A 24,978-nucleotide genomic window follows, 5' to 3' on the forward strand; every position below is an offset into this window, starting at 1 on the left:
TGTCAGCCTAAGAATTGTGAGTGTATTGTTATTACAGAGTTTGTAGTTTTATCCTACAGTATTTTGTTGACTATTGAGAATGTAAACTAACTTGGAAAATAGATAAACTCTGAAGTTTTTGAGACATGAGTTCATAGAACTTTTGGAGAGATCATAGTTCAACAGTGTGTAAGGTTACTTTTGAAAAAATTAAGCTGAATGGCAGTTCTGTTTTCCTTTGTGCTTTTAATAAGCACTCTTGTTTTTAAGGGCAGTTTATACTTTTCCCACAATCTACTGTTTAGAGGGTTGGCAAAGAGGAAGACTTGTAAAGTTAGCAAAAGATAAATCTATTGGCTGAGGTCTTGCAAAGTAATGACAACAGAACCTCTTATTTAGGATAGCTCAGGGTTCGTTACACATGGCCCACACCATCTTTTTCTGACCCTGTTATCTGTCTGAATAGATGTAAATTCCAGATGGTACTGGATGTGTGTTCTCCTTGACCACTGCCAAAGAAAATGAACTTTGTTCAGTTAATGTCAGATCGGATACAGTTGGAATAGGTTTTGGAACATGTTTATTTCAGGTTGCATCTGGAGGCGGTGGGGTTGGAGACGGTGTTCAAGAACCAACAACAGGCAACTGGAGAGGAATGCTGAAAACTTCAAAAGCTGAAGAGTTATTAGCTGAGGAGAAATCAAAGCCCATTCCAATTATGCCAGCCAGTCCACAAAAAGGCCATGCTGTGAATCTGCTGGATGTGGTAAGCGCTAATAAGATAACCACATTACTAGAGAAACACTTCAAAAGACCAAAGGGACTAAAAGTCACAAAAACGTACTGAACTTTTAAGCTGTTAAAGGCTGCCGTTTCAAATGGCACAAAAGTAAAATTTTCTTCCCCTCACTCCATTTAGCCTGTTCCTGTTGCACGAAAACTATCTGCCCGTGAACAGCGAGATTGTGAGGTCATTGAACGACTCATCAAATCATATTTTCTTATTGTCAGAAAGAATATTCAAGACAGGTTAGTACTAGAGTACTAAATCAGACTCTTAATACTGCTCGATGATTCCATAATCTGTTTTAAAAATACGTGTTTTAAAATTTGGGGGCTTTTATTCTAAATCAATGGATCATCTGCTGGTTTTGTTTTGCAGTGTGCCAAAGGCAGTAATGCATTTTTTGGTTAATCATGTGAAAGATACTCTTCAGAGTGAGTTAGTAGGACAGCTGTATAAATCATCCTTACTGGATGATCTTCTGACTGAATCTGAGGACATGGCACAGCGCAGGAAGGAAGCAGCTGACATGCTGAAGGTACTGTCAATGGCTTTGAATTTTCATACTTGGGTCACAGATACAAACACTGCATTGTTAATGCATTCTCAACCTTGACATAGTCTTCAGATGATGGCTAATCTTTTTTTTTTTTGGTTGATACTTGCTTAGATTTTTAGATTCAAATTCCAGAGAAGATACTGGTTAATATAAAGCTACCACATATAAAGTGGAGAGATTACCCCCACATTATTCAGGTTTTTTGATACCATAACTTGATAAGCATCTATAATCTTTTCTTTTTTAATGTAGGCATTACAAGGAGCCAGTCAAATAATTGCTGAAATCCGAGAGACTCATCTTTGGTGAAGAGAATTATATAATACTGAGACTTTGTTGACTCGAACTCTGCTAGTTACTGCCTACTTGAGTAGAATTTTATTTATGAACTCCTGTGTATTGCAATGGTATGAATCTGTTCATGTGAAGAGACTGGCTATAAACTGAAAATTTTACTCTGTATTGCAGAACAAATCATACATTTAATCCAAATAATAAATGGCTGTTTCTCAAGTTGCCTAGTACATATAAAATACATCAAGTCTTTCTTGTGACTGTTTCATTTGAACTTAAAAAGAGCTGTTAATGTTCTAGTTGTACAAGCAGTTTGCCTGTGGATAAGATGACCTGTGTAATGTTAGTTAGTAGTCTTAAAGCTGCTGCCATAGTCCTTCAAGAACGCACCAAGACACCATTTCCTACAACTGTAATGCATGCACAGTATAAAACTGGTCTGGCTTTGAAAGATGATGTGAGTTGACGAGTTACTCAAAGTCACTGTATTCCATCTGTCCTTCGATTTATAGGTTTATTGAGCTTCTCTGCAACCTTTGATGTGTTAGTAAGAAAGATCTGGAACATTGACAGTGACGCAGTATGCATAATGTGTAGCCACGCAGCCCTTTCACTTCTGGGCCCACATTGCCCTAGTGTGTTAAAAATCAAAATATCTTTGATCCTTTTGTAAACCTGGAAGCATGAATTACATTTTCCTGCATTAAAAACAATCATCTAGACTTGATTTTCAAATATAATAATTCAGATACACCTTTAAATTAGGTCACTTAGACCATGCTCCAAGATTCACTTGGAGGTGGGACTTAAAACCAAATCCTGTGCTGATCATTGAAGTATATCTTCTCTATTGGTAAAGAAAAGTAACTTTTACTTCACACCAACAAAATACATTAGAAAATACTGGTGAAACTCTCTATAATAAATAAAGAAAAATACCTGGACACAGCCACACATCTGAAGGCTTAGACTACTAAAATGCATTCAGAGGTTGGGGGTGAGGTTTACAACATATTCATATTTTATTAAAATTCCCCAGGTGATTCTTGATATGAATTACATTATAAATTTTGAGACAGGTCAAAATCCTTAAGGCACCTAGCTCCATCTCTAACAGATACTATATCTGTGATACATAATTTACTGAACATGTTAACATTTCTCAAGTTATGACATATATGAAGGACTCATGGCAGGCAACATGTCTGTTAACTTGAGCTTATGGCACCCATTTACTAGCAAACAACAGGCTCAGCAACTGATCTCAAACATAAACAGTCTTCTAGGATTGGTACTATTCACAAAGTAGTACTGTATCTTGATAGAATGCACACTACCTAAGTGTCCGTTAGCACACACTTTAAAGTCACTTTGCCATTCTTCAACATCAGTATAGCCATCCATGATTTAACCTCAGATACATCAGATGACTACCATTTCAGCCTTTTGAATTTGTAAGGGGGGAAAAACTTACCATTCTCCACTCTATCAAACATTTCAAATTGAAGATGTTACCTTTAAAGATAGGCTATGGTACCATACTTGCTGGCACTACACACCTTGTGCAAGGAAAGCAAAAGCAAGAAAGGTAAGGGAAGTTACAAAACCTTCCTTTACTGGCTCTCAAACTGAGTGAAGCTCTGGTCTGTTGAGACGATCTGACGTTTACAGTGGACACCTGTATGTTCTTGCTATGTAAATAAAATTGCTGGTATGTATGACATTAAAGTTTTGTCAATAAATGAATTCTTCCTAACTTTGCTCCCAAAGAAAGGTTTAGGTAATACAGTGTATAAAAGTTTTACAAAATTTTTTCCTATTCTCACAATTCTCAAAGATATCACATCTCGTTTTACACACAAAGACAGTGATTTGTTCCATGTAATCCAGGTAGTAAATGGCTAGAATTTCAGCATTAAAGCCATGCTTTGCTGCCCCGTAAGATTTTCTAGAAGGAATCAGATTGTGAACCATTTTGTATTTGTGTTTCACTTGGCCCTCAAGGACCTTGATTTTTCAGATGTGGAAACAGTTCTGAGAATTGACTTGCCTAATATATGGAGAGCTTAATTAGGTCTTGATTCTAAATCCTGAAAACTTCCCTTACCTGAATACTTTTTGATATTCTCCTATGATTGGATATTTGGTATATTTGCCTCTTTTAGCTCTAGTTATTTTTCGGTTTATCTCAGGTTGCAATCTGCTTGGGGACAGAAGCTGAAACTTAAAACTCATGTAAGTTTCCAAATTTATAAAATACTGCTACCGAAGCAATCCGGCAAAACAAGGCTGTGAGTAAATTTAATTATACTGAAACACAGGCAAGGACCTAGAAAACTGAATTAGAAACTTTCTGAAAAGTACGGATTTTTGTTCTTTGAAAGGAAACTTTCTACTAGAATTTCTACTGCCAAACCTTGGCTTAGTGTATGTAATACTTCTTAAGGAGAACTATATTTGATTTATAAACAACAAAAAATTCAGAAATTTAGAAGTTTCCAATACTATTTTTCACATTTCTAATGTGGACACTAGAGGCGCTGCTGTTATTCTTGAGTGAGATCAGGGAGATAAACCCCCGATACAAAAGTATCTATATCCACGAGGGCACCTGGGTGGCTCAGTTGTTAAGCGTCTGCCTTCAGCTCAGGTCATGATCTCAGGGTCCTGGGATCGAGCCCCACGTTGGGCTCCCTGCTCGGTGGGAAGCCTGCTTCCCCTCTCCTCCTCCCCCTGCTTGTGTTCCCTCTCTCGCTGTCAAATAAATAAATAAAATCTTTAAAAAAAAAAGTATCCACGAGTCCTTACTCTTCACTGTTTTTCCTCATCTCTAAAAAGGGAGCAAGAAGGATAAGATCGTTCTTTCATGAAACAGAATTTTTTAAAAGAGATTATCCCTGGCAATCACGGTTTTCTGTGGTAGTCCTTATACCTGTGGCTCAGGAGATAAAATACCTCATTGCGTAATAAGCCCCTTGTCTTAACCACCCTGTGGAAATAAAATTACTCACGCTCTGAGGCCTAGAGTGTACTCCATTCTCTGTGGTTTGACGTGCATGAGCAAAAGTATAAGTTCTGGAGCCAACCTTTGGTACATCTTGAGAAGGAGATGGGTAAGTCTGAACCACCTGGAGGATTTTTCATCATAGCTGCAGCCACTTTATAATGTAGAAATTCCTTTTTCCTATTTTAAGTAATGAAAGTCCATTTTTAAGAATGTGTTGTCCAACAACCAAAACACTCTCAGGATTTGTTACTTGTCTGTGATTTATACTGACTCCACCTTCTGTTATCATCTGATACCTAAAAACAGAAATGTTTAATTAGAATCATCATTTCACTTACATTTCAGAAGCTCTCCAACTAAAACCACTTAGCAATGAATTGTTACCTTCATGTTCACTATACTAGATTCTGCCTCCCTCAAGTGCTCTTCTAAAAGGAGATTTAAGGCCTAAGTTTCTTGTTTAGTGGAGAAAAAGCTGGGATACTTCACAGCTTTACATACAACTATTTATTGGTAGTGGTTTAAAAATGAATAGCGGAGGGGCGCGTGGGTGGCTCAGTCGTTAAGCGTCTGCCTTCGGCTCAGGTCATGACCCCAGGGTCCTGGGATCAAGCCCTGCATAGGGCTCCCTGCTCAGTGGGGGCCTGCTTTTCCCTCTTGCACTCCCCCTGCTTGTGTTCTCTGTCAAAAAAAAAAAAAAAAAAAAAAAGAATGGGAGCACAGGGTGTAATGTATGGTGATTAACATAATAAAAATTGAAAAAAAAACACTGGGAAAAAAAAAAGTCTCACAGATCTTAAAAAAAAAATAGCAATATCACCTTCTGGAGAGTGATTCCCCAATGAAAGAAAAGAAGCCTCCAAAAAGAAAAGAGGACAATGCTGCTTTTCATGAGCGCCCATGAGATAGAAGTCATGACTATGTAGTCCTATTACAGAAATCTTTAGGAAACTTGCTTATGAAACTGGAAAATCCTTGGAAATTATATTCTGAAGCTATGCAAATAATAGCAAATTGTTACAATTTTAAGACTTAGGTGAAGCTGGCTGATTTCAGAGATGGAAAATCAGTAGCTTATCTAATTCCAGTTTAGTAACAATTTTTTGATGGCATATGTAAATAGGTTTTACTCATTTATTTATTCCCCAATTCATTCAACATTTATAGAACATTTACTATGCACTAAATATAAATAGTACTGCAAACTAGTGGAGAGAGCCAGACAGATAATTACACAGGGACTAAATGCTATCACCGCTAGGAAAGATCGCTCTGGGTGCACACTGGGTGGGTGGGGGGTCGGAAATTTTCCTGAAAGAAGGGACATGGCAACTGGGAGGGTGAGTAGCAATTACTTCCACAAACAGGGTGGGGAAACATGGGGAGTAGCTAGAAAGAAGCAAACTGAGAGAAAAGGTCTAGAGCATGAAAGGCTTTGGAAGCCCTTGTGTAAGGCAAATGTTCATTTTCTCCTACCTGAATGTTACCAAATGACAAACCGCTACTACACATGAGTTTATAAAACTCAACAGTTTTCTATTTAAGGACAGATTTCTTTCTCTTAGGAAGTGTTATTTTGGGCTATTTGCTATAGTTTCCAGATCATGTTCTACATTTTGTTTAAATGCACAAGCCAATCTTATTTAGCTTATACAGTCTTAAAAATGTCAGTATTAAGAACTCTGTCTAAATCAGATATGGTGTCATCTTAAGTCGTGGTAAAATTTCCAGTATCAGTAAATAGACCACTAGAAAAGTTCAGAAGAAAATAAAAAATGCTTCCACAGAAAGGAAAATTCTTAGAACCAGTGAGTCATTCTGGGGAGGTATATGGTACCACCCTCAATTCAGTGTACATTAAATAATGAGCATAGTAGAGAATCAATAAGGTAGAATGGCAAGTGATACATAGACAATGGGTATTTTCTCCATATAGAATAATCTAGGGCTTTTTAGGATAAAGGCAAATAACCCAAAACAATGGAAAGAAAACAGCAACTATAACAAATGTCATTTATAATCATGAATATGGGCTGATAAGCATTTAACTTATGCTCACACTCCAGGAGAGGAGGCACCCAGGGTCTTCCGGCTAACTAATGCTTTTCCTTCTACATCACACTGTTTCAGTTATAAATGCATAAGCATCAAGTATATGCCGGATTACTTTTTTGTGGAACATTTTATTCCCTCATAATACCACGTAACTGAGGAAAAAATATCCTACCTACATCTTGAATAAAAAAATAGAATTCTCAAAAGGAACAGTATGTAATTTATAATACTAGTTTTAAGAAGTAACATCATATGCTTACTTCATTTTCGGAAATTCAACTAATATTTTTTTTAATGTTTTTTAAAATTTTATTTGTCAGAGAGAGAGAGCATGTGCACAAGCAGGGGGAGCAGGAGAGGGAGAAGCAGGCTTCCCGCTGAGCAAGGAGCCCAATGCGGGACTCGATCCCAGGACCCTGGGATCATGACCTGAGCCGAAGACAGATGCCCAACTGAGAACCACCTAGGTGTCCCTCAACAAATATTTTAAATAGGTTGGGCAACCCCTCTACTCCCTCAAAGACCATACAGACTAAATATGAGAGGGGTCATGTGAATCTGTTCGCTTTTGATCTCAAATTGTGACCATCCCTGAGCTGACTAATCCCAGTGCACCTGCTGACCATAGTGGTCCCTTCAATATAGGCCTTTCCAGCGCTGGAGGAAAAACGGAGTTAGACTTAATGAGAGACAACAGTAGTACCAGATTTTATAGAAAATTTAGAGTATTTTCAACGATAAGTACTCCATTTTCACTTTATTCTTGGACTAACCTAACTTCTCCCAGAAATGAGACACCATTATGGCACTATCAGGAAAACACCCTCTGGAAACATGCTGTGAACTCTAACACTTAATGTTGAATTACCTGTGAATAAAAGTTAAATCATCTTACCCTCGGGGACCATCTGGAATGGCATTTGCTTTGCGGCATGTATCTAGGACACTTGTTCCTGGGTCAAGAACTAATTCAGAAAATGAAGCTTCCTTAAACAACTCTTTCAACTCTTGATCAGACATGACCTCCAGTGCATCCGTACTGCTATGATAAAGGGCTTGCGTACACCTGGAAACACATCAAAACCACATCATGTGAGGGCCTCTGCTCTAACAGCCAGTTTTCAAACAGCAACGTTTATCTTGTATAATTCATCCTTAACTCAAGATGATCCTTCTTTACAACAGAGGCTAAAGCACTTAAGTCAAACACTGACAATCCTTGGTAGTGGTAAATGACAAGATAACCCTAAGGAATTTTCTCAAGCCTACTAACTACATAACTTTATCCAGTGTTAGTTATTCCTAAAGGCCACCTTTTAGCAGAATTCAGTCCTTCTTGTCCATGAACAAGCTTCGTAACTTCTGCAGCAAGTCGTTTCTGAGGACCCCGCTTTTCTGGCTCTTTGTCATGCAGCTGCATGATGTGGTCAATCTCTGGAAGGGGCAGAAAAGTGAAGAGCTTCAGGTACCTGTGGAACAAAAAAAACAGTGCTGGTATGTATAACACACCTAATTTCTGTCTCCAACTCCCTTTCCCTTTAAAAAACATCTTGTCTACTTTTAAATTGATATTTTTTAAAAGATTTGTTTATTTTAGAGAGAGCGAGCATGTGCATGAGCACGAGTAGGGGGGGAGAGTGAGAGCGAGAATCCCAAGCAGACTCCCTGCTGAAAACAGAGCCCGATGTGAGGCTCGATCTCATGGCCCTGAAATCATGACCTGTGCCAAAACCAAGCGTCGGCCGCCTAACCAACTGAGCTACCCAGGTGCCCCTAAATTTTATGAAAAATAAACATGCAGAAATGTACCCCAAACAAGACACCCATGCACATATCACCCAGACTGAAGATGTTACTATTTTGCCATCTTTGCTTCAGATCCTTCCTTTTGAACAGGTGTAAAATAATATAGCTCTAGATGCCAGCACCATCATATTCCCCTCCATGCCCAGAGATAAGCTAATCTAAATTTGTACATATCCTTTCTTTTTAAAAAGATTTTATTTGACAGAGATAGAGAGACACAGCGAGAGAGCGAACACAAGCAGGGGGAGTGGGAGAGGGAGAAGCAGGCCTCCCGCCGAGCAGGGAGCCCGATGCGGGGCTCGATCCCAGGACCCTGGGATCATGACCTGAGCCGAAGGAAGACGCTTAATGACTGAGCGACCCACCAGGCGCCCCAATACATATCCTTCCTAAGCATGTTTTAATACTTTTGTTTTACAAATAAAAAATACGTGTAACTTGAAAATTGACATTTTATACATAGCCTCTAAAAAAATCTTTTCTTGGTGAAAACCACATCACAAACATTGAGTTTAATGAATCAGAAAGCAAACATCTACGTAACCATCCCCCGTCTAGAAATACGTCGTTGCTTCTACTCAAGAAAGCCCAGATGTATCACATCCACTTCCCCCTCCAAACGACCCACTCTTCTGCCTTTCAAGGTAATCTCTTCCTTGTTTTTTTTTTTTATACTTCTACTGTTCTGGTATCCTCTGGTAAACAGCATCGCTTCGTCTTGTCGGTTTCCAGGCTTTATAAATAAAGGGACGCACACAGCGTGTGCACCTTCGTGCCTGGCCCCTCTGGCATACCGTTCTGTTGGGCGGGAGCCTCATTCTCGCGGCTGTACGTACTGCTGTTCTGGGCAGCACTGTGTGCTGGGACTGTTTCCCGTAAGGTAGCTCTTTCGTCTACCGCGCCTATTCTACTCTTGGACAGCTGCTGATAACGCTGCTGGGACTATTCCCACGTATTTCTCTTGGGGCCTATGAGCGCTCCTTTCTTCTGGGGACGTACCCAGGAGAGGAACTGCTGGGTCGTAGGTTTATGTGCATATTCAGGTTTAGTAAACACAGACACATACTTTTCCAAAGTGCTTCTGTAAGTGTAGCATCTGTGCCTGACATTAAGCTTCTGACTGCCAAGGCATCCACTTCCAAGCCCTTCACGACATGAATGCCCCAGCTAGCGGCGCATCAACCAGGCAGAGCAGCAGGCCCCCGCCGCACAGGAAGTTCCCCTCTTAGAAAGCCCTGGGTAACTCAGATAACTGACCACTTGAGCGATCCGTTTCTCCTTTCCCACTTCCTAATTTCCGCTCTTATGTTTTAAATTTGTCAATAAAGAAGGATCGCACAAAGCCCCAGGCACTTCCCTCTTCATCCCAATACAGGCAGAGCCCCAGGACCACGCTCTCTGCCTCTCCCCCTAACCGAGACCTCAGAGTGCCCCACACCCTCCAGAACTTGTAGGGAGTAAGATCCTGTTTTTCGAAGTTCCCTGATGGTGGTTGCCAAGGTGCTTCCTGCAATCGTAAGAACCACGAAGGCCAGTCCAGCTGCAAAACGGACTCCGGTGAGGGAAATGCCTGTAGGGGACCCAGTCCCACTAGGAGCCACCACTCAGTGGTCACTAGGGGAGTTCTCCTTCCTCCTCACCGACTGGAATATCCTATCCTCAGTAATTAGCCCAAAGCCTCCCCTGGGGCGGTGAGAACAGTCTTGGGATCCAGTCTGCCTTCATTAGCTCTCCTGGGCGCCAAGGCCTGGAGGACCCTCATTTACCTTAGTCACTAAAGGCCTTTATAATTAGTGGCCTAATCATCTCCTGAGTCCCTATGGTCTTGCTCACACAGCTCTGAAGAGACTGAATTACTACGGCAGCAGTGACACTTCAGGAGAGAGACCACAGTAACACAGAGCGGAAGCGACACGCAAAACCGAGCCCAGTGGGACGGCATCCAGCAAGTGGTGCTGGGTTCCCAAGTGCCGTGACCTGTCCGGTTAGCCAGTTACCGTAAGACGGTGGAAGATAAGGCAGTCCCCGCAGTTACCCGCAAGTGCTACCACGCAGCCCTGCTGACTACACCGTCTGCCAGCCGGTCCGGGCTCAGCCTACCCATAGGGACGCCGGCTGTTGGGAATGCCTGGGGGCACTCACCTGGGCCTCTACTACTTGTGGCGAGCCCCAAGAGACCGGACCATAGTGACCCAGGTGACCCCCTCTTCCCCTCTTCGTTTCTAAACCTGAAGAGGCCCCACGTGACCCGGAGTCCAGAGACTTCTTTTCATAAGGCGCTCCCCCTAATTACAGGGCAGCCCTACTACATTTTAATGGGACTGCTGGAACCATTTAAAAGGCACTGGGAGGCCCTGACACGGTTGCTGGACGTAGAGGAGATTACTATCCAGGCACCCAGATACTTCAGACCTATGCCCTTCCACACCCACTGCCCCAGAGGAGGTTTCCCCTTGAGCAAACCTCCCCGCCCCCTCCCTAGTAAACCCCCAACTTAATTTTACCCCTTATGGAAATACGCAGGTTAACCTCTCCCGGCAGTTACAACATCTCAGTGTTCCTGGTCACTTAGTATATGGACAGCCAGTCTCTAAACTCTAGACCCTAAGACAGACACAACCGCCTTCTGCCATCCATCTTCTTGCCACACAGCTGCCCTCTAGCACCTCACGCCAACCCAGTCCCCCCAACTACCTCTGCCCTCCTAACCTCCAGGGTTAAGCCTCTACCCTAGGCAATGGGTAGCTCCCCAGGACTCAACCCACCTCCCGCAAGCAGTGGCCCCTATGCCACTCTGATAGTCCACTGGGACAATAAAAATGCACAGGCCTCTTGGCCCTGTTAGACACCAGGGCCCAATCACTGTTATTCCAGATAATCCCTCTAAGTTCTCGAAAGGGAGACCCTTCTACCTACAGGGCATTGCCAGTTAAACAGTCAAAGGTGTACAAATCCATTTGGATGTAGCTAACTACAGGGACCATTTACTTCAAAGGGCTGCTTCTAGTGGTAGCTTCCTTGGCCCTTTCCCTATTACAGGCATGGATGCATTGACACAATGCCATGTCACACAGAACCAGCCCAAGTTCTGGACGTTCCTGGTGGGATTTACCAAGTGGATGCCCGGGACTCTTCCTCCTGTGGGCAAGATGGTAAACACCCCCCAATACCAATTTAAACAGGGCACTAAAGGCCTATACTCTGTTATTAAAGATGTTGAGATGGAGTCATTAAGCCCACAGCCTCAGCTTTCAATGGCCCCATTTGGTAGGTACATAAGTCAGCCACTAACGAATGGTACCTCACCATTTACCTTCAAAACCTTAATACTAAGGTTCCCCCAATTAAGCTACAATTACTAGTATTATATAATTAATTAAGAACACATGCTTCTGAGACAACAAGCATACTAGTATTCACATTACAAGGGTCCCAAAAGGAAAACAGAGAGTAAGGGGCAGAAAACTTAACTGGAGAAATGATAGCTGAAAACTTCCCTAACCTGGGGAAGGAAACAGACATCCAGGTCCAGGAAGCACAGAGAGCCCCAAATAAGAAGAACCCAAGAGGTCCACACCAAGACATGTGATAATTAAAATGGCAAAAATTAAAAGTGGGGAGAGAAAAGCAAACAGTGATGGATGAAGTCACTCCCCTGAGGCTACCAGCTGATTTTTCAGCAGGTCAGAGGGAGCAGTACAGTGTATTCAGAATGATGAAAGGAAAAAACTACAACCAATACTCTCCCCAGCAAGGCTGCCATGCAGAACTGAAGGAGAGATAAAGAGGTCCCCAGACAAACAAAAGTTAAAGGTGTCCATCACCACTAAACTGGCCTTACAAGAAATGTTCAAGGGACTTTTCCAAGCGAGAAACAAGAGGCCATAACTAGGACTTAGAAAATTATGAAAGAGGGTGCCTGGGTGGCTCAGTTGGTTGAGCGGCTGCTTTCGGCTCAGGTCATGATCCTGGAGTCCCGGGATCAAGTCCCACATCGGGCTCCCTGCTCAGCAGGGAGTCTGCCTCTCCCTCTGACCTTCTTCCCTCTCATGCTCTCTACCATTCTCTCTCTCAATAAGTAAATAAAAATCTTAAAAAAAAAAAAAAGAAAATTATGAAAGAAAGAATTTCAGTGGTGAAAGTGAACAAACAGTAAAGGTACCAGGATCAATCAAAGCCAGTATGAAGGTTAAAAAGACAACAGCAGGAAAATCACTTCTATCTACACTAATTAGTTAAGCAATACAAAAGATTTAAAAAGATGTAAAATATGACATCAAATACATAAAACATGGAGGGGGGAATAAAAACATAGCAAATGTGCTTTTTGAATGTGTCGAAACTTAAGTGACCATTAACTTTAAAATAGACTGCTATATGCATAAGGTGTTACATATGAACCTCAGGGTAACCACAAACCAAAAATGTGTAATAGATACACAAAAAAAATAAAAAGAATCCAAGCATAACACTCAAGAAAGTTATCAAATCACAAGGGAAGAGAGGAAAAAATGGACAGAGAAGAAGTCTAAAAACAATTAACAAAATAGCAAGATATACCTAACTATCAATGATTACTTTAAACGTAAGTGGACTAGGGGCGCCTGGGTGGCTCAGTCAGTTAAGTGACTGGCTCTTGACTTCAGCTCAGGTTATGATCTCAGGGTCCTGAGATTAAGCCCTGCATCAGGTTCCACGTTCAGTGGGGAGTCTGCTTGAGGATTTGCTCTCTCCGTCTGCCCCTCCCCCAGCTTACGTGCTTGCTATTTCTCAAATGAATAAATCTTTAAATGTAAATGGACTAAATGCTCCTATCAAAAAACATAGGCTGACTGAATGGATAAAAAACCCCAAGACCCACCTATATGCTGCCTACAAGAGGCTCCTTCAAACCTTAAGACACAAACTGAAAGTGAACAGATGGAAAAAGGTATTCCATGAAAATGGAAAAAAACAAAAAAGGTGAGGTAGCAATACTTACATCAAACAAAATACTTTAAAACAAAGACTGTAACAAGAAACAAAGAAGATGATAAAATGATTAATCCAATGAAGATATATCATAAATACCTATGTACCCAATATGGAAGCACCTAAGTACATAAAGCAAATATTAACAGACGTAATGGGAGAAATCAAGGGGCACCCAGGTGGCTCAGTCAGTTAAGTGTCTGCCTTCAGCTCAGGTCATGATCCTGGAGTTCCAGGATTGAGCCCCATGTTGGGCTCCCTGCTCAGCAGGGAGTCTATTTCTCCCTCTCTCTCTGGCCCTCCCCCTACTAGGGTGTGCTCTCTCTCTCTCAAATAAATAAATAAAATCTTTAAAAAAAAAATTAATGATAATACAATAGAAGGGGACTTTAACATCCCACTTACAGCAACAGATAGGTCATCTGGGCAGAAAAAAAAATCAAGGAAACAGTGGCTCTGAACAACATATTAGACTAGATGGACTTAACAGATATCTACTGAACATTCCATCCCCAAACACAGAATACACATTCTTTTTAAGTGCACACGGAACATTTTCCACAACAGATTGCATGTTAAGCCACAAAACAAGTCTCATTTAATTTATGAAAACTGAAATCATATCAAACCTCTTTCTGGTATGAGACTAGAAACCAGTTACAAGAAAAAAAATGAAAAAACACAGACATGTGAAGGTGAAACATGTTATTAAACAACTAATGGGTCAACAAAGAAATCAGACAGTAAATTAAAAACTATCTTGAGACAAACGAAAATGGAAACACGATGTTCCAAAATCTTTGGGACACAGAAAAAGGAGTTCTAAGAGGGAAGTTTATAGTAATGAAGGTCTGCCTCAAGAAACAAGAAAAACCTAAAATAAACAATCTAACCTTACAACTAAAGGAATCAGAAACAGAACAAAGCCCAAAGCTAGCAGAAGCAAAGAAATAATAAAGATCAGATCAAATAAAAACAGAAACAAACAAAAAGAGATAAATAAAACTATGAGTTGGTTCTTCGAAAAGAAAATAAACCTTTCACCATATTCATCAAGAAAAAGAGAGGACTCAAATACATAAAATGAGAAATAGAGAAGGTACGACTGACACCACAAAAATAAAAAGGATTATAAAAGACTACCATGCTTAGGGGCGCCTGGCTGGTTCAGTTGGTAGAGCGTGCAGCTCTTGATCTCAGGGCTGTGGGCTTGAGCCCCATGTTGGGTGTAGAGATTACTTAAAAAGATAAAATCTTTAAAAAAAAAAAAAAAAGACTACCATGCTTAACCAAGGAAGTAGAAGATCTGTACTCTGAAAACTATAAAACAGTGATGAAAGAAACTGAAGATGACACAAACAAGTGGAAAGACATACCATGCTCATGAATTGGAAGAATAACGTTAAAATGTCCATACTACCCAAAGCAAACTACAGATTCAATGCAATCCCTATCAAAATACTAACAACATTTTTTTACACAACTAGAACAAATAATACTAAAATTTGTATGGAACCACAAAAGACCCAGAATAGCTACAGTAATCAGTGAAAAAGAATAACAAAGCTGGAGGAATCACACTCACACTTCCACATTTCAAGATATACTACAAAGCCACAGTAATTAAACAGAATGGTACTGGCACAAAAATACACCCATAGATCAGCAAAACAGAATAGACAGAACAGATATAAACCTATACTTATATGGTCAATTAATCTGTGACAAAAGAGGCAAGAAAATACAGTGGGAAAGAGTCCCTTCAACAAATAGTGCTGGGAAAACTGGACAGCTACATGCAAAAGCATGAAACTGGACCACTTTCTTACACCATACATAAAAATAACCTCAAAATGGATTAAAGACCTAAATATTGACACTTGAAACCATAAAATAAAAATAAACTATTGGGACTACACCAAAATAAAAAGCTTTCACACAGCAAAAGAAACCATCAACAAAAGAAAAAGGAGACCTACTGAGTGGGAGAAGATATTTGCAAATGATATATCCAACAAAGGATTAATATCTAAGATATATAAAGAACTCATAGAAGTCAACACCAATAAGAATCCAATTAAAAATGGGCAGAGGACCTGAATAGACATTTTTCCAAAGAAGACACCCAGATAGTCAATACATAACAAGATGCTCAACATCACTAACCATCAGAGAAATGGAAATCAAGACCACAGTGAGATACCGCTTGACATCTGTCACAATGGCTAGTATCAAGAAGTTAAAATTACACATTGGTGAGAATATAGAGAAGGAACCCTTGTGCACGGCTGATGGGAATGTAAGTTGATGCAGCCACTGTAGAAAACTGTATGGAGGATCTTAAAAAATTAAAAATAGATATACCACAGGATCCAGTAATTCCACTAAGGGGTAATTTGCTAAAAGTAAATGAAAGCACTAATTCAAGAAGATATGCATCCCTATGTTCACTGCAGCATTGTTTACAATAGCTAAGATATGGAAGCAACCCAAGGGTCCATTAATAGATGAATGGATAAAGAAGTAGTATATATGCAGTGGAGAATTACTCAGCAATAAAAAAAGAATGCTATCTTGCCATTTTTGACAACTCCGATGGATCTAGAAGGTACTATGTTAAGTGAAATAATTCAGGCAAAGAAAGACAAATTCCATGATTTCACTTATATGTGGAATCTGAAAAACAAAACAAAAAACAAAAAAAGTAGAAAGAGACCCACAAATACAGAGGAAAAACTAATGGTTGCCTGAGGGGAGGGGTGGTGGGGGATGGGAAAAATGGATGATTGGGAGTAGGAGATACAGACTTCCAGTTAAGGAATGAATAATCATGGGATGAAAGGTACAACATAGAGAATATAGTCAATGGTTTAAAAAAAAAAAAAAAAAAAGGACTACTATGGAAAATTATTGTATGCCCAATGTATTGAACAGCTTAGAAGGAAAGAAAAATCCTTAGAAACACACAATCTTCCAAGACAATCAGGAAGAAATAGAAAATCTGAACAGATCAATTACTTGGAATGAAACTGAATCAGTAATTAAAAGCTCCCAAGAAACAAAAAAGTCCAGGACTAGACGGTTTCACATGGGAGTTCTACCAAACATTTAAAGAGCTAATACCTATTCTTCCCAAACTATTAAAAAACTGAAGAGGAAGTAATGCTTTCAAATACGCTGTATAAGGCCAGCATTACCCTGACAATAAAAACCAGACAAAGATACTTCAAAAAAAGAGTACTGCAGGCTACATCCTTGATGAACACAGATGCAAAAATCCTCACAAATATTATCAGACTGAATTCAACAATACTTTAAAAGGATCGTTCCCCACAATCAAGTGGGATTTATTCCAAGGACTCAAGGACGGTTCAATTTATGCATATCAATCAACATGATACACCACATTAACAAAAGATAAAAACTATGATTATCTCAATAGATGTAGAAAAAGTATTTGACAAAATCCAACATCCATTTATGATAAAAACCCTCAACAGAGTGGGTTTCCAGGGAACATACCCCAAAATCCAAATATGAAAACCCTACAACTAACATCATACTCATTGGTGAAAATCCCAAAGCTTTTTCTCTAAGATCAGGAACAAGGCAGTGATGCCCACTTGTCACTTTAATTCAACATAGTACTGGAAGTCCTACTACAGCCAACAGACAGAAATAAAAGGCACCCAAACTGGTAAGGAAGAAGTAAAATTGTCTCTATTTGCAAATGACTTGATACCATATACAGAAAACCCTAAAGACTCCACCAAAAAACTACTGGAAGTAATATAAATAAATTCAGTAAAGTTGCCGATACCAAATTAATACACAGAAAACTGTCCCATTTTTATACACTAATAACAAACTAGCAGACCAGGAAATTAAGAAAACAATCCCATTTACAACTGCATCAAAAAGAGTAAAATACCTAGGAATAAATTTAAGGAGACCTGTACGCTGAAAACTATAAAACGCTGATAAAAGAAAGTGAAGATGACACAAATAAATGGAAAAATATACCACGCTCATAGGTTGGAATAATATTGTTAAAATGTCAATACTGCCCAAAGCAAAGTACAGATTTAATGCAATCCCTATCAAAATACCAACAGCATTTTTCACAGCACTAGGAACAAACAATCCTAAAATCTGTATGGAATCATGAAACAACCAAAGCAATCTTGAGAAATAACAAAGCTGGAGGTATCACACTCTCAGATTTCAAGATAAACTACAAAGGCAGTAATAATCAAAACAGTACGGAACTGGCACAAAAATATATACACAGACCAATGGAACAGAATAGTGAGCCCAGAAATAAACCTATGCCTGTATGTTCAATTAATCTATGACAAAGGAAGCAAGAATATGCAAGGGAAAAGACAGTCTCTTTAATAAATGGTGCTGGGAAAATGGGACAGCTACATGCAAAAGAATAAAACTGGACCACCTTCTCACATCACACACAAAAATAAACTCAACATGGATTAAAGACCAAAATGTAAGACCTGAAACTATAAAACTCCTAAAAGGAAACAGGCAGGAAACTCTTGGACATCCACCTTAGCAGTATTTTTTGGATTCTTCTCCTCAGGCAAGAGCAACAATAGCAAAAATAAACTATTGGGAATACACCAAATTAAAAAGCTTTTGTGCAATGAAGCAAACTATCAACAAAACAAAAAAGCAACTTGCTGAATGGGAGTAGATATTTGCAAATGATATATCTGATAAGGGGTTAATATCCAAAATATATAAAGAACTTATACAACTCAACACCAGAAAACAATCTGACAAAAAAATAGGCAGAAGACCTGAACAGACATTTTTCCAAGAAGAGAGATGGCGAACAGACACGTGAAAAGATGGTCAACATCACTCAATCAACAGGGAAATGCAAATCAAAACCACAATGAGATACTGCCTCACACCTGTCAGAATGGCTAATATCAAAAAGACAGGAAATAAGTTTTGGCAAGAATGTGGAGAAAGGGAACCCTCATGCACTGTTGGGGGGAATGTAAGCTGATACAGCCACTATGAAAAAGAGTAGGGAGGTCTTCAAAAAATTAAAAATAGAAATTTGATACCATCTAGCAGTTCTACTTCCAGGTATTTACTTGTAGAAAACAAGAACACTAATTCAAAAAGTTATGTGCACACCTATTTTCCCTGCAGTATTATTTACAACAGCTGAGATATAGAAGCAACCTAAGTGTCCACTGACAGATGAATGGCTAAAGAAGCTGTCATTTGCAACAACATGCATGGACCTTGAGGGTATTATGCTAAGTGAAATAAGTCACTCAGAAAAAGACAAATACCACAATTTCACTTGCATGTGGAATTGAAGAAACAAAACAAATGAACTGACAAAACAGAAACAGACTTATAAATACAGAGAACTGGTGGCTGCCAAAGGGGATGGGAGGGGTGAACACATGAAGGGGATTAAGATACACAAATGTCCAGTTATAAAATAAGTAAGTCACAGGGATAAAAAGTACAGCACAGGAAATACAGCAATAATATTGTAATAATTTTGTAAGGGGGCAGCCAGTGACTACAATTATTGTGGTGAGGATTTCATAATGTATATAAAATGTCAAATCACTATGTTGCACACTAGAAACTAATAAAATATAGTATGTCAACTATACTTCAATTAGAAAAAGAGGACAAAAAAAATCTGATGCCTCTAGTGCGTGGCACTTAGCGTGTAATTGCCAAATTAGTCATTTTAAAGAAGTTCACTGTGAATGAACGTACTGCTAGCCGTTACAACACAGCTCATAGCAAACCAACTAGGTAGGTTACCAGGCCACCCTCCGCATGGAGTATCCTCTGTTAGAAAGCCCTAGGTGACTTAGGTAACTGACCACCTCAGGGACTCTGTTTCTCCCTCTCCTGTTCCCTAATTCCTGCTGTTATGTTTTAGATTTCCCAATAAAGGGTGAACCTGCAAAACCCTAGGCACCCCTCCAACTTTGTCTCCAATAAGGCCACCCCCTAGGTCCATGCTCCCTCCCTCTCTCTACCCAGGACCTTCTGTGTGGCCCTCCAGGACCTGTGAGTAAGAAATCTTGTTTTTCAAATTTCCCTGATAGTTGCTGCTGAGGTGCATCCTGCAATCATAAGAACCACTAAGGCCAGTCCAGCCACAACACTGGTTCTGGTTGGGGAAACGTTTGTGGGGGCTCGCCACAAGTGGTATGTGCCCAGGCGAGTTCCTCAAGCATTTCTAGCCAAGAACATCACTAGCAATCGGCTGAGACTGATTCGACAGTAAGTTTACTCTCCCACCACCCCACCTTGGAATATTCTCACCATACTTGGTATTGCCATGTCTATGTTTATCCATTCTGGAAGGTATATAACAGTATTTAATTGTGCCTTTATCTTGCATTTTCTCATTATTAAGGCTGAACAAACTTTTCAGATGTTTCTGGCCTTTTGGATAGAATCTTTCTGAAGCGCATGTTCAAGTCTCTACTTGTTTCGACTGGGTTGTCTCTTTCTTACTGGCTTATGGAATTTGAGTATAAGCTCTTTACACTTTTAGTACATGTAACTGATATTCTTCTACTCTTAATGGTGACTTTTGATGAACAGTAGATCTTAACTGTAATTTAGTCTCTTCTACCAATCTTTTTCTTTGTACCTCTTTTAAGAATCCTTCTCTATCCCAGTTATGCAAATATTTTCCTATTTATCTTCTGAACACGATTTATCTTTTGTTACAGAGCTGGGCTGACAATCTACCTGAAACTGACTTTTGCATACTGTGTGAGGTTAAGTTTCATTATTTTCCCCACATAAGACATCAAATTATCTAAGTGAAATTTATTGAAAAGATTGTTTTATCTGCAGTGCCACAGAGATCAAGTGACCATAGATCCTGGAGTCTGTCTGGATTCTCTAATCTTTGCCATTAGTCTCTTTACTTAATCTTACATTTAGGCTTGTGCTTTAAAATCCAAAGGTTATTAGAATTAATAAGATTTTAAAGGTTGCCGGACACACAGTTAAATCATAGAAATTAACCATATTTTTATACATTAGAGGCAATAGAAAATTTTCAAAAAGATGTCAGTTCTTGAAACATCAAAACCGTACCTAAACTGTATCATCAAATATGTTTGAAATAAGTCTGAAGGAAAAAAAACCTTAATTACTGTAGTTTTATTAGGCATATTTTCTACTCTGGAAAAATTATTTTTGGGAAAATTGACCTTTTCTTTGTTGCAGGCGTATTTTTCTCATTAGTTTATATTCTTTGAAGAGTTTACGATCATGTGAATGAGAATCATTTTTTAAAAAGGATTTTCAAAAGATGTTACAAAGAAAAACTTTAGAGACAAAGGTAAAACCAGGTTTAGTCAAGTTGATGATAAAAGGAGTGAAAAAACTAGAATACACCAGTGATAATGTCTTAAGTACTTGCTAGATGTAGATCACAAACTTGGCTCTCAGTTTTTCGGCAACCAGTGTTTTTCTGCTCTAACCAACAAAAAACTGTTCAGGACAGTTAAAATTGCAATGTTCTGTGTCTTAAAATCTAAATGAAAACAAAACCAAAAAAGTATAAAGGTTACATAGAGATTCAATGGCTAAAATAATAACATGAGCTTATAAACTTAATTTTTCTCAGCATACCATTAAGAACTCACCTTTCTACCAAAGCATCCTGCTGCCTGACAAAGAACTGATACAATTCAAATGGAGAGGTCTTATCTCTGTTTAGCCAAACAGCATTACCAGCAGACTTTCCCAGTTTTGCTCCTGTTGTACTTGTAATTAGAGGAACAGTGATTCCAAATACATCTTCTCCAGTCAACCTACGCATAAAGAAAAACTTCATTATGTGCTTCAAGCACAAGTAGTGGCGAGTTCTGCTAATCATTCTTCAGATTTCATTCTGGTCTCTTGCTCTAACAAAATGTATACTTTACCTTCTAAATTCGAGTTTCTGTCCCTCGTAATTGTTTTCACAGCACTCACTACGTTTTGTCATTTGTCATTCTAAACTGCAATGGAACCAGTGACTCTGGGGTAGTTTCTGCATAACTAGGGCCTAGGAAACTTTTAAAAGCCGAGGAAGAAGAGGAAAGAAAACTGGGTAAGGGGAAGTCAGGTAGAGATACTAAGCATGTTTTAAGGGATTTTAAAAATGAGTACCACATGGGCTAGGCCTGTAGTTGAGCTCCCTCAAGAAAATGCAATTAAAATCTACGTTATTTGCCAAATATTCGGAGTTGAAAGAAATTTTGAGATGCCAACCAAAAACTAACACTAGCTTCATGGAACCTGTAGAGCTAAAGCAGAAACTACTCCAGGAGACACAGTCGCATTCAAGCATAAACAACGAAAAGCAGTTTCTCAAGTCAGAAACACAGAGTTACTAAGGGGAAGAAAAAGACACAATCTGAATCCTGACTAGTGATCTATTTCCTGCAAAGCTCTAAGAATACGTTCCGTGCCTAGTACCATTACTTCAGCCCTTTAGTTCTCATTAGCTGGTCACATTAACACCATTACAGACTTGGTGGGGTAAACCAACAAAGACTCGAAAGGGGCGTCATTCCCCAATCCTAATCGTGGATCACAAGCTATTCGTGTGTAAATCATTTGGTTACAAGATTTCTCCTGGGTCTAAAGGAGCTTACTTGTGGATAAACTCGTATCCGGACAAGATGTTGCCCAGCTGATCAGATCCACCCAGCTGGACCCGGCATCCATAATGCTGGAACAGATAGTAGAAGTCATAGGCCTGGAGCACCTGATATAAAAACTCGGCCAAGCTCATGCCCTCGGGACTCTTGAGCCGGGTTTGGACGCTCTGACGGCTGAGGAGCGTGCCCATGCGGAACTGCCCGCCCACGGCCGCTAGGAAGTCCACCAGGTGCTGCTTCTGGTACCAGGCCGAATTGTCCAGTACCGTGAAGCTTCCCCAGGTCCGCCCGTTAGCGAAGAGCTGCTCATGATTAGCCACCATGGCCTCGAGCCCTTGGCGTAGGGCGCGCGCATTGCTTCGCACGCGCTCTGGTTCCAGCGCCTCGCGCTCCTTGGTACGGCCGCTGGGGTCTCCCAGGCGCGCGGTAGCACCTCCCACCAGTGCGATCACATTGTGGCCCGCTCGCTGAAAGTGAAAGAGGCCCAGCAGCGCTAGCAGATGCCCCACATGAAGCGAGTCGGCCGTGGGGTCGAAACCGCAGTAGATGGTCTGGGGAAAGTTGGCGGTGCCGCGGTCGAAGAGCTCTGGGAGCTCTATCTTCGTACCCCTCTCGGGGAAGAACTCCTTGAACAGACCCCGAGCCTTCTGCACCGCCAATATCCCTTGAGCGCCCGAATGGGACTCACGTAATCCCAGGAGCAAGACTCCAGGTGGGCCTGGGGTCCTAAACCACCGACCCCGGGAAAAGCATCGCAACGTGGGGGCCGCCATCTTGACGTCGGCACGATGGGAATGCTGGGATCTTAGAGCCCTCGCCACACCCCTCAGTGCCAGCCTCCAACAAGTTCTACGGAAATTGCTTCCGTGTTTTCCTGCGCATGCCCGGGTGGAGAGGGGCGGTCACTTAGCTACGGAGCTTGAGTTCCCAGCAGTCGTTAGAGTTCTGATGACCTAAGTGGGGGTTCTGCTTACCTTCCAAACACCTTAAGTTCGCTAAAACTTCATTCATTCGTAACGGAGGCATGTCTGTGATAATAGTTCCTACCTCAGAGGGTTCTTGTTTGGACTAAGAATGAAAGCACCTGGCACCTATTAAGCTCCCTACAGATGTTAGATTTTAAGTTTTCACGTGAAAAAATTGTGATGCACAAGTTCCTTTGAATTCTTGGTTCGATGCAAAAACTCGTTCACAGAGGTTGTGATGGGTTAGAAATTGGTTTAACTTAATGGAAAGATACAGAGTTGGCGTTGGGAACCAAACTAAGAAAGATTCCCCAAGCGGATGAAAGCGCCTCAGTCACCAGTGTACATTAGCTTGTCCAGGAGGTGGCAGTCTTGCCCAAGCTATAGCGAGAGCAAACTCCAATAAATTAAATGCAGAAAACCCTATGTTTTATTTATCTATTTAACAAATACAGGTAACCAGGTGGGACACAGCTTTAGTATAAGTGGATTCAAATTAGTAATCACATTGCCACAGCATGGCAGGTGCTATTAGTACTCCACTCACCAGGGATGGGGTTCTCATAGCCAGTTGGCTGGCACAGAATCCAGCTCCAAAATCCTATTCTAGAGTCTCATTTCTGGGACCACTTTGAATATCAACTGTGTAAGGTCGAGTTGGAGATTTGTGTGCAGAAGGATTATTGGGGTGTACTCTTGGAACAACCTCTGTAGTGGAGTGATGGAGGCAGGATTGAGCTGAAGGAGAAGTTGAACTGTGAACAGTTTGCAATAGGGGCCTCCAGCAATCCCACGGGGCCCTGGAACTGGGCTTTACTTTCAGATTCATTCTAAGTTGAAACAAGGGACAGGCCTTGTTTATTGGCTAGCCATTAAATGTGGGATGCCCCTGGAGAGGAGGCAAAACCTTGGGCAAGGCTTTGGCAGAGAGCGAGATGCAGAAATGGACTCAGCTGTGAGCTATCAGCAACTGATAAACTCAGCAGCTGCGGGATGGAGCGCCTGGATCCTGAAGCAGGCTTTGGGCCATCAGCCAAATTATTCCCTACAGGACCTTTCCATTTTTGTAACATTATAAAGTCATTTAACAAAATGAAATATTATTTAAGAAATTAGTTTTTCATGTATAATTATCAGTGAAGTGAGATTCTGGTTGCCAAATGGTAACTGTGATAGGATTTGAGATACTTATTCAACAGACTATGCAATATAATCCCAAATGCTGAAGAAAATAAGCAGGATGTGTTCTCCCATGTTGCTCTTCAAAATATCTTAATATTTGCAATCGCAACCTGTTCACCTGCAATCTTATTTCCCACCACTTTAATCAGAGACATATTTACGTATGTGTAGCACACAGCAGATAGTGTTTTCTATTTAGTACCTAACACACAGGAAGATTTGGACATTTTTTTTTTTTTAAGATTTTATTTATTTGACAGAGAGAGAGATTGCGAGAGAGGGAACACAAGCAGGGCAAGTGGGAGAGGGAGAAGGCCTGCCGCAGAGCAGGGAGCCGGATGTGGGACTCCATCCTAGGACCCTGGGATCTTGACGTGAGCCAAAGGCAGATGCTTAACAACTGAGCCACCCAGGCACCCCTGAACATTTTTAAAGGCTATCTTTCATTCCTAAAGTTTCTGGTTAATATGACAGGTAACTATCTGTGGTTTTTATAGATATGTTAGTAATCTTATACCCGAAAGTATGACTTCATATTGTGGTTTAATTAGTCACGTCAGGTGGTACCTTTAAACCCTTGGAATTATATACATGGCTAAAATTTTATGGTCCTGGACCTATGACTTGAGCTTGGCTTGAGGAAAGGTGCCTAAGTTGATTCTTATTGTTTTTGTTGGCTTAAAACGGAAACAAATAATGTT

At 40.4% G+C, this 24,978-nt stretch overlaps 2 protein-coding genes across 7 annotated transcripts in view; one reads left to right on the top strand and one right to left on the bottom strand.

Moving 5' to 3' along the window:
• DNM1L (dynamin 1L) overlaps positions 1 to 3,344 on the top strand; it is a 49,766-nt gene extending 46,422 nt beyond the window's left edge. For all 4 annotated transcript variants that reach the window (XM_028113177.2, XM_028113181.2, XM_028113178.2 and 1 more), the window contains 4 exons: positions 569 to 745; positions 899 to 1,008; positions 1,142 to 1,301; positions 1,575 to 3,344. In XM_028113177.2, coding sequence (XP_027968978.1) covers positions 569 to 745; positions 899 to 1,008; positions 1,142 to 1,301; positions 1,575 to 1,631 — 504 coding nt within the window. In that variant the 3' untranslated portion in view covers positions 1,632 to 3,344. The remainder of the gene's footprint in view (positions 1 to 568; positions 746 to 898; positions 1,009 to 1,141; positions 1,302 to 1,574) is intronic.
• The window catches only part of YARS2 (tyrosyl-tRNA synthetase 2), a 32,041-nt gene extending 9,070 nt beyond the window's left edge, over positions 1 to 22,971 (bottom strand). Inside the window, exons 1-5 of one of the 3 annotated variants that reach the window (XR_003610805.2) lie at positions 22,125 to 22,971; positions 21,129 to 21,296; positions 7,992 to 8,147; positions 7,574 to 7,744; positions 4,628 to 4,919 (exon numbers count right to left, since the gene is read on the bottom strand). Coding sequence is in view for 2 of the 3 variants with exons in the window: in XM_028113182.2 (XP_027968983.1) it covers positions 4,760 to 4,919; positions 7,574 to 7,744; positions 7,992 to 8,147; positions 21,129 to 21,296; positions 22,125 to 22,903 (1,434 nt within the window). In the remaining variant the exon portion in view is untranslated. Of the gene's footprint in view, positions 1 to 2,614; positions 4,920 to 7,573; positions 7,745 to 7,991; positions 8,148 to 21,128; positions 21,297 to 22,124 lie in introns of those variants that run through there. The other 2 variants (XM_088026004.1, XM_028113182.2) reach the window with 2 other exon arrangements.
• Between the last annotated feature and the right edge of the window lie 2,007 nt (positions 22,972 to 24,978).

The sequence above is a fragment of the Eumetopias jubatus genome, unplaced genomic scaffold, assembly GCF_037043125.1.
Source record: "Eumetopias jubatus isolate StellerSeaLion01/CBP00866 unplaced genomic scaffold, mEumJub1_p1.0 scaffold_8, whole genome shotgun sequence".
In the NCBI taxonomy this organism is placed as follows: Eukaryota; Metazoa; Chordata; class Mammalia; order Carnivora; family Otariidae; genus Eumetopias; species Eumetopias jubatus.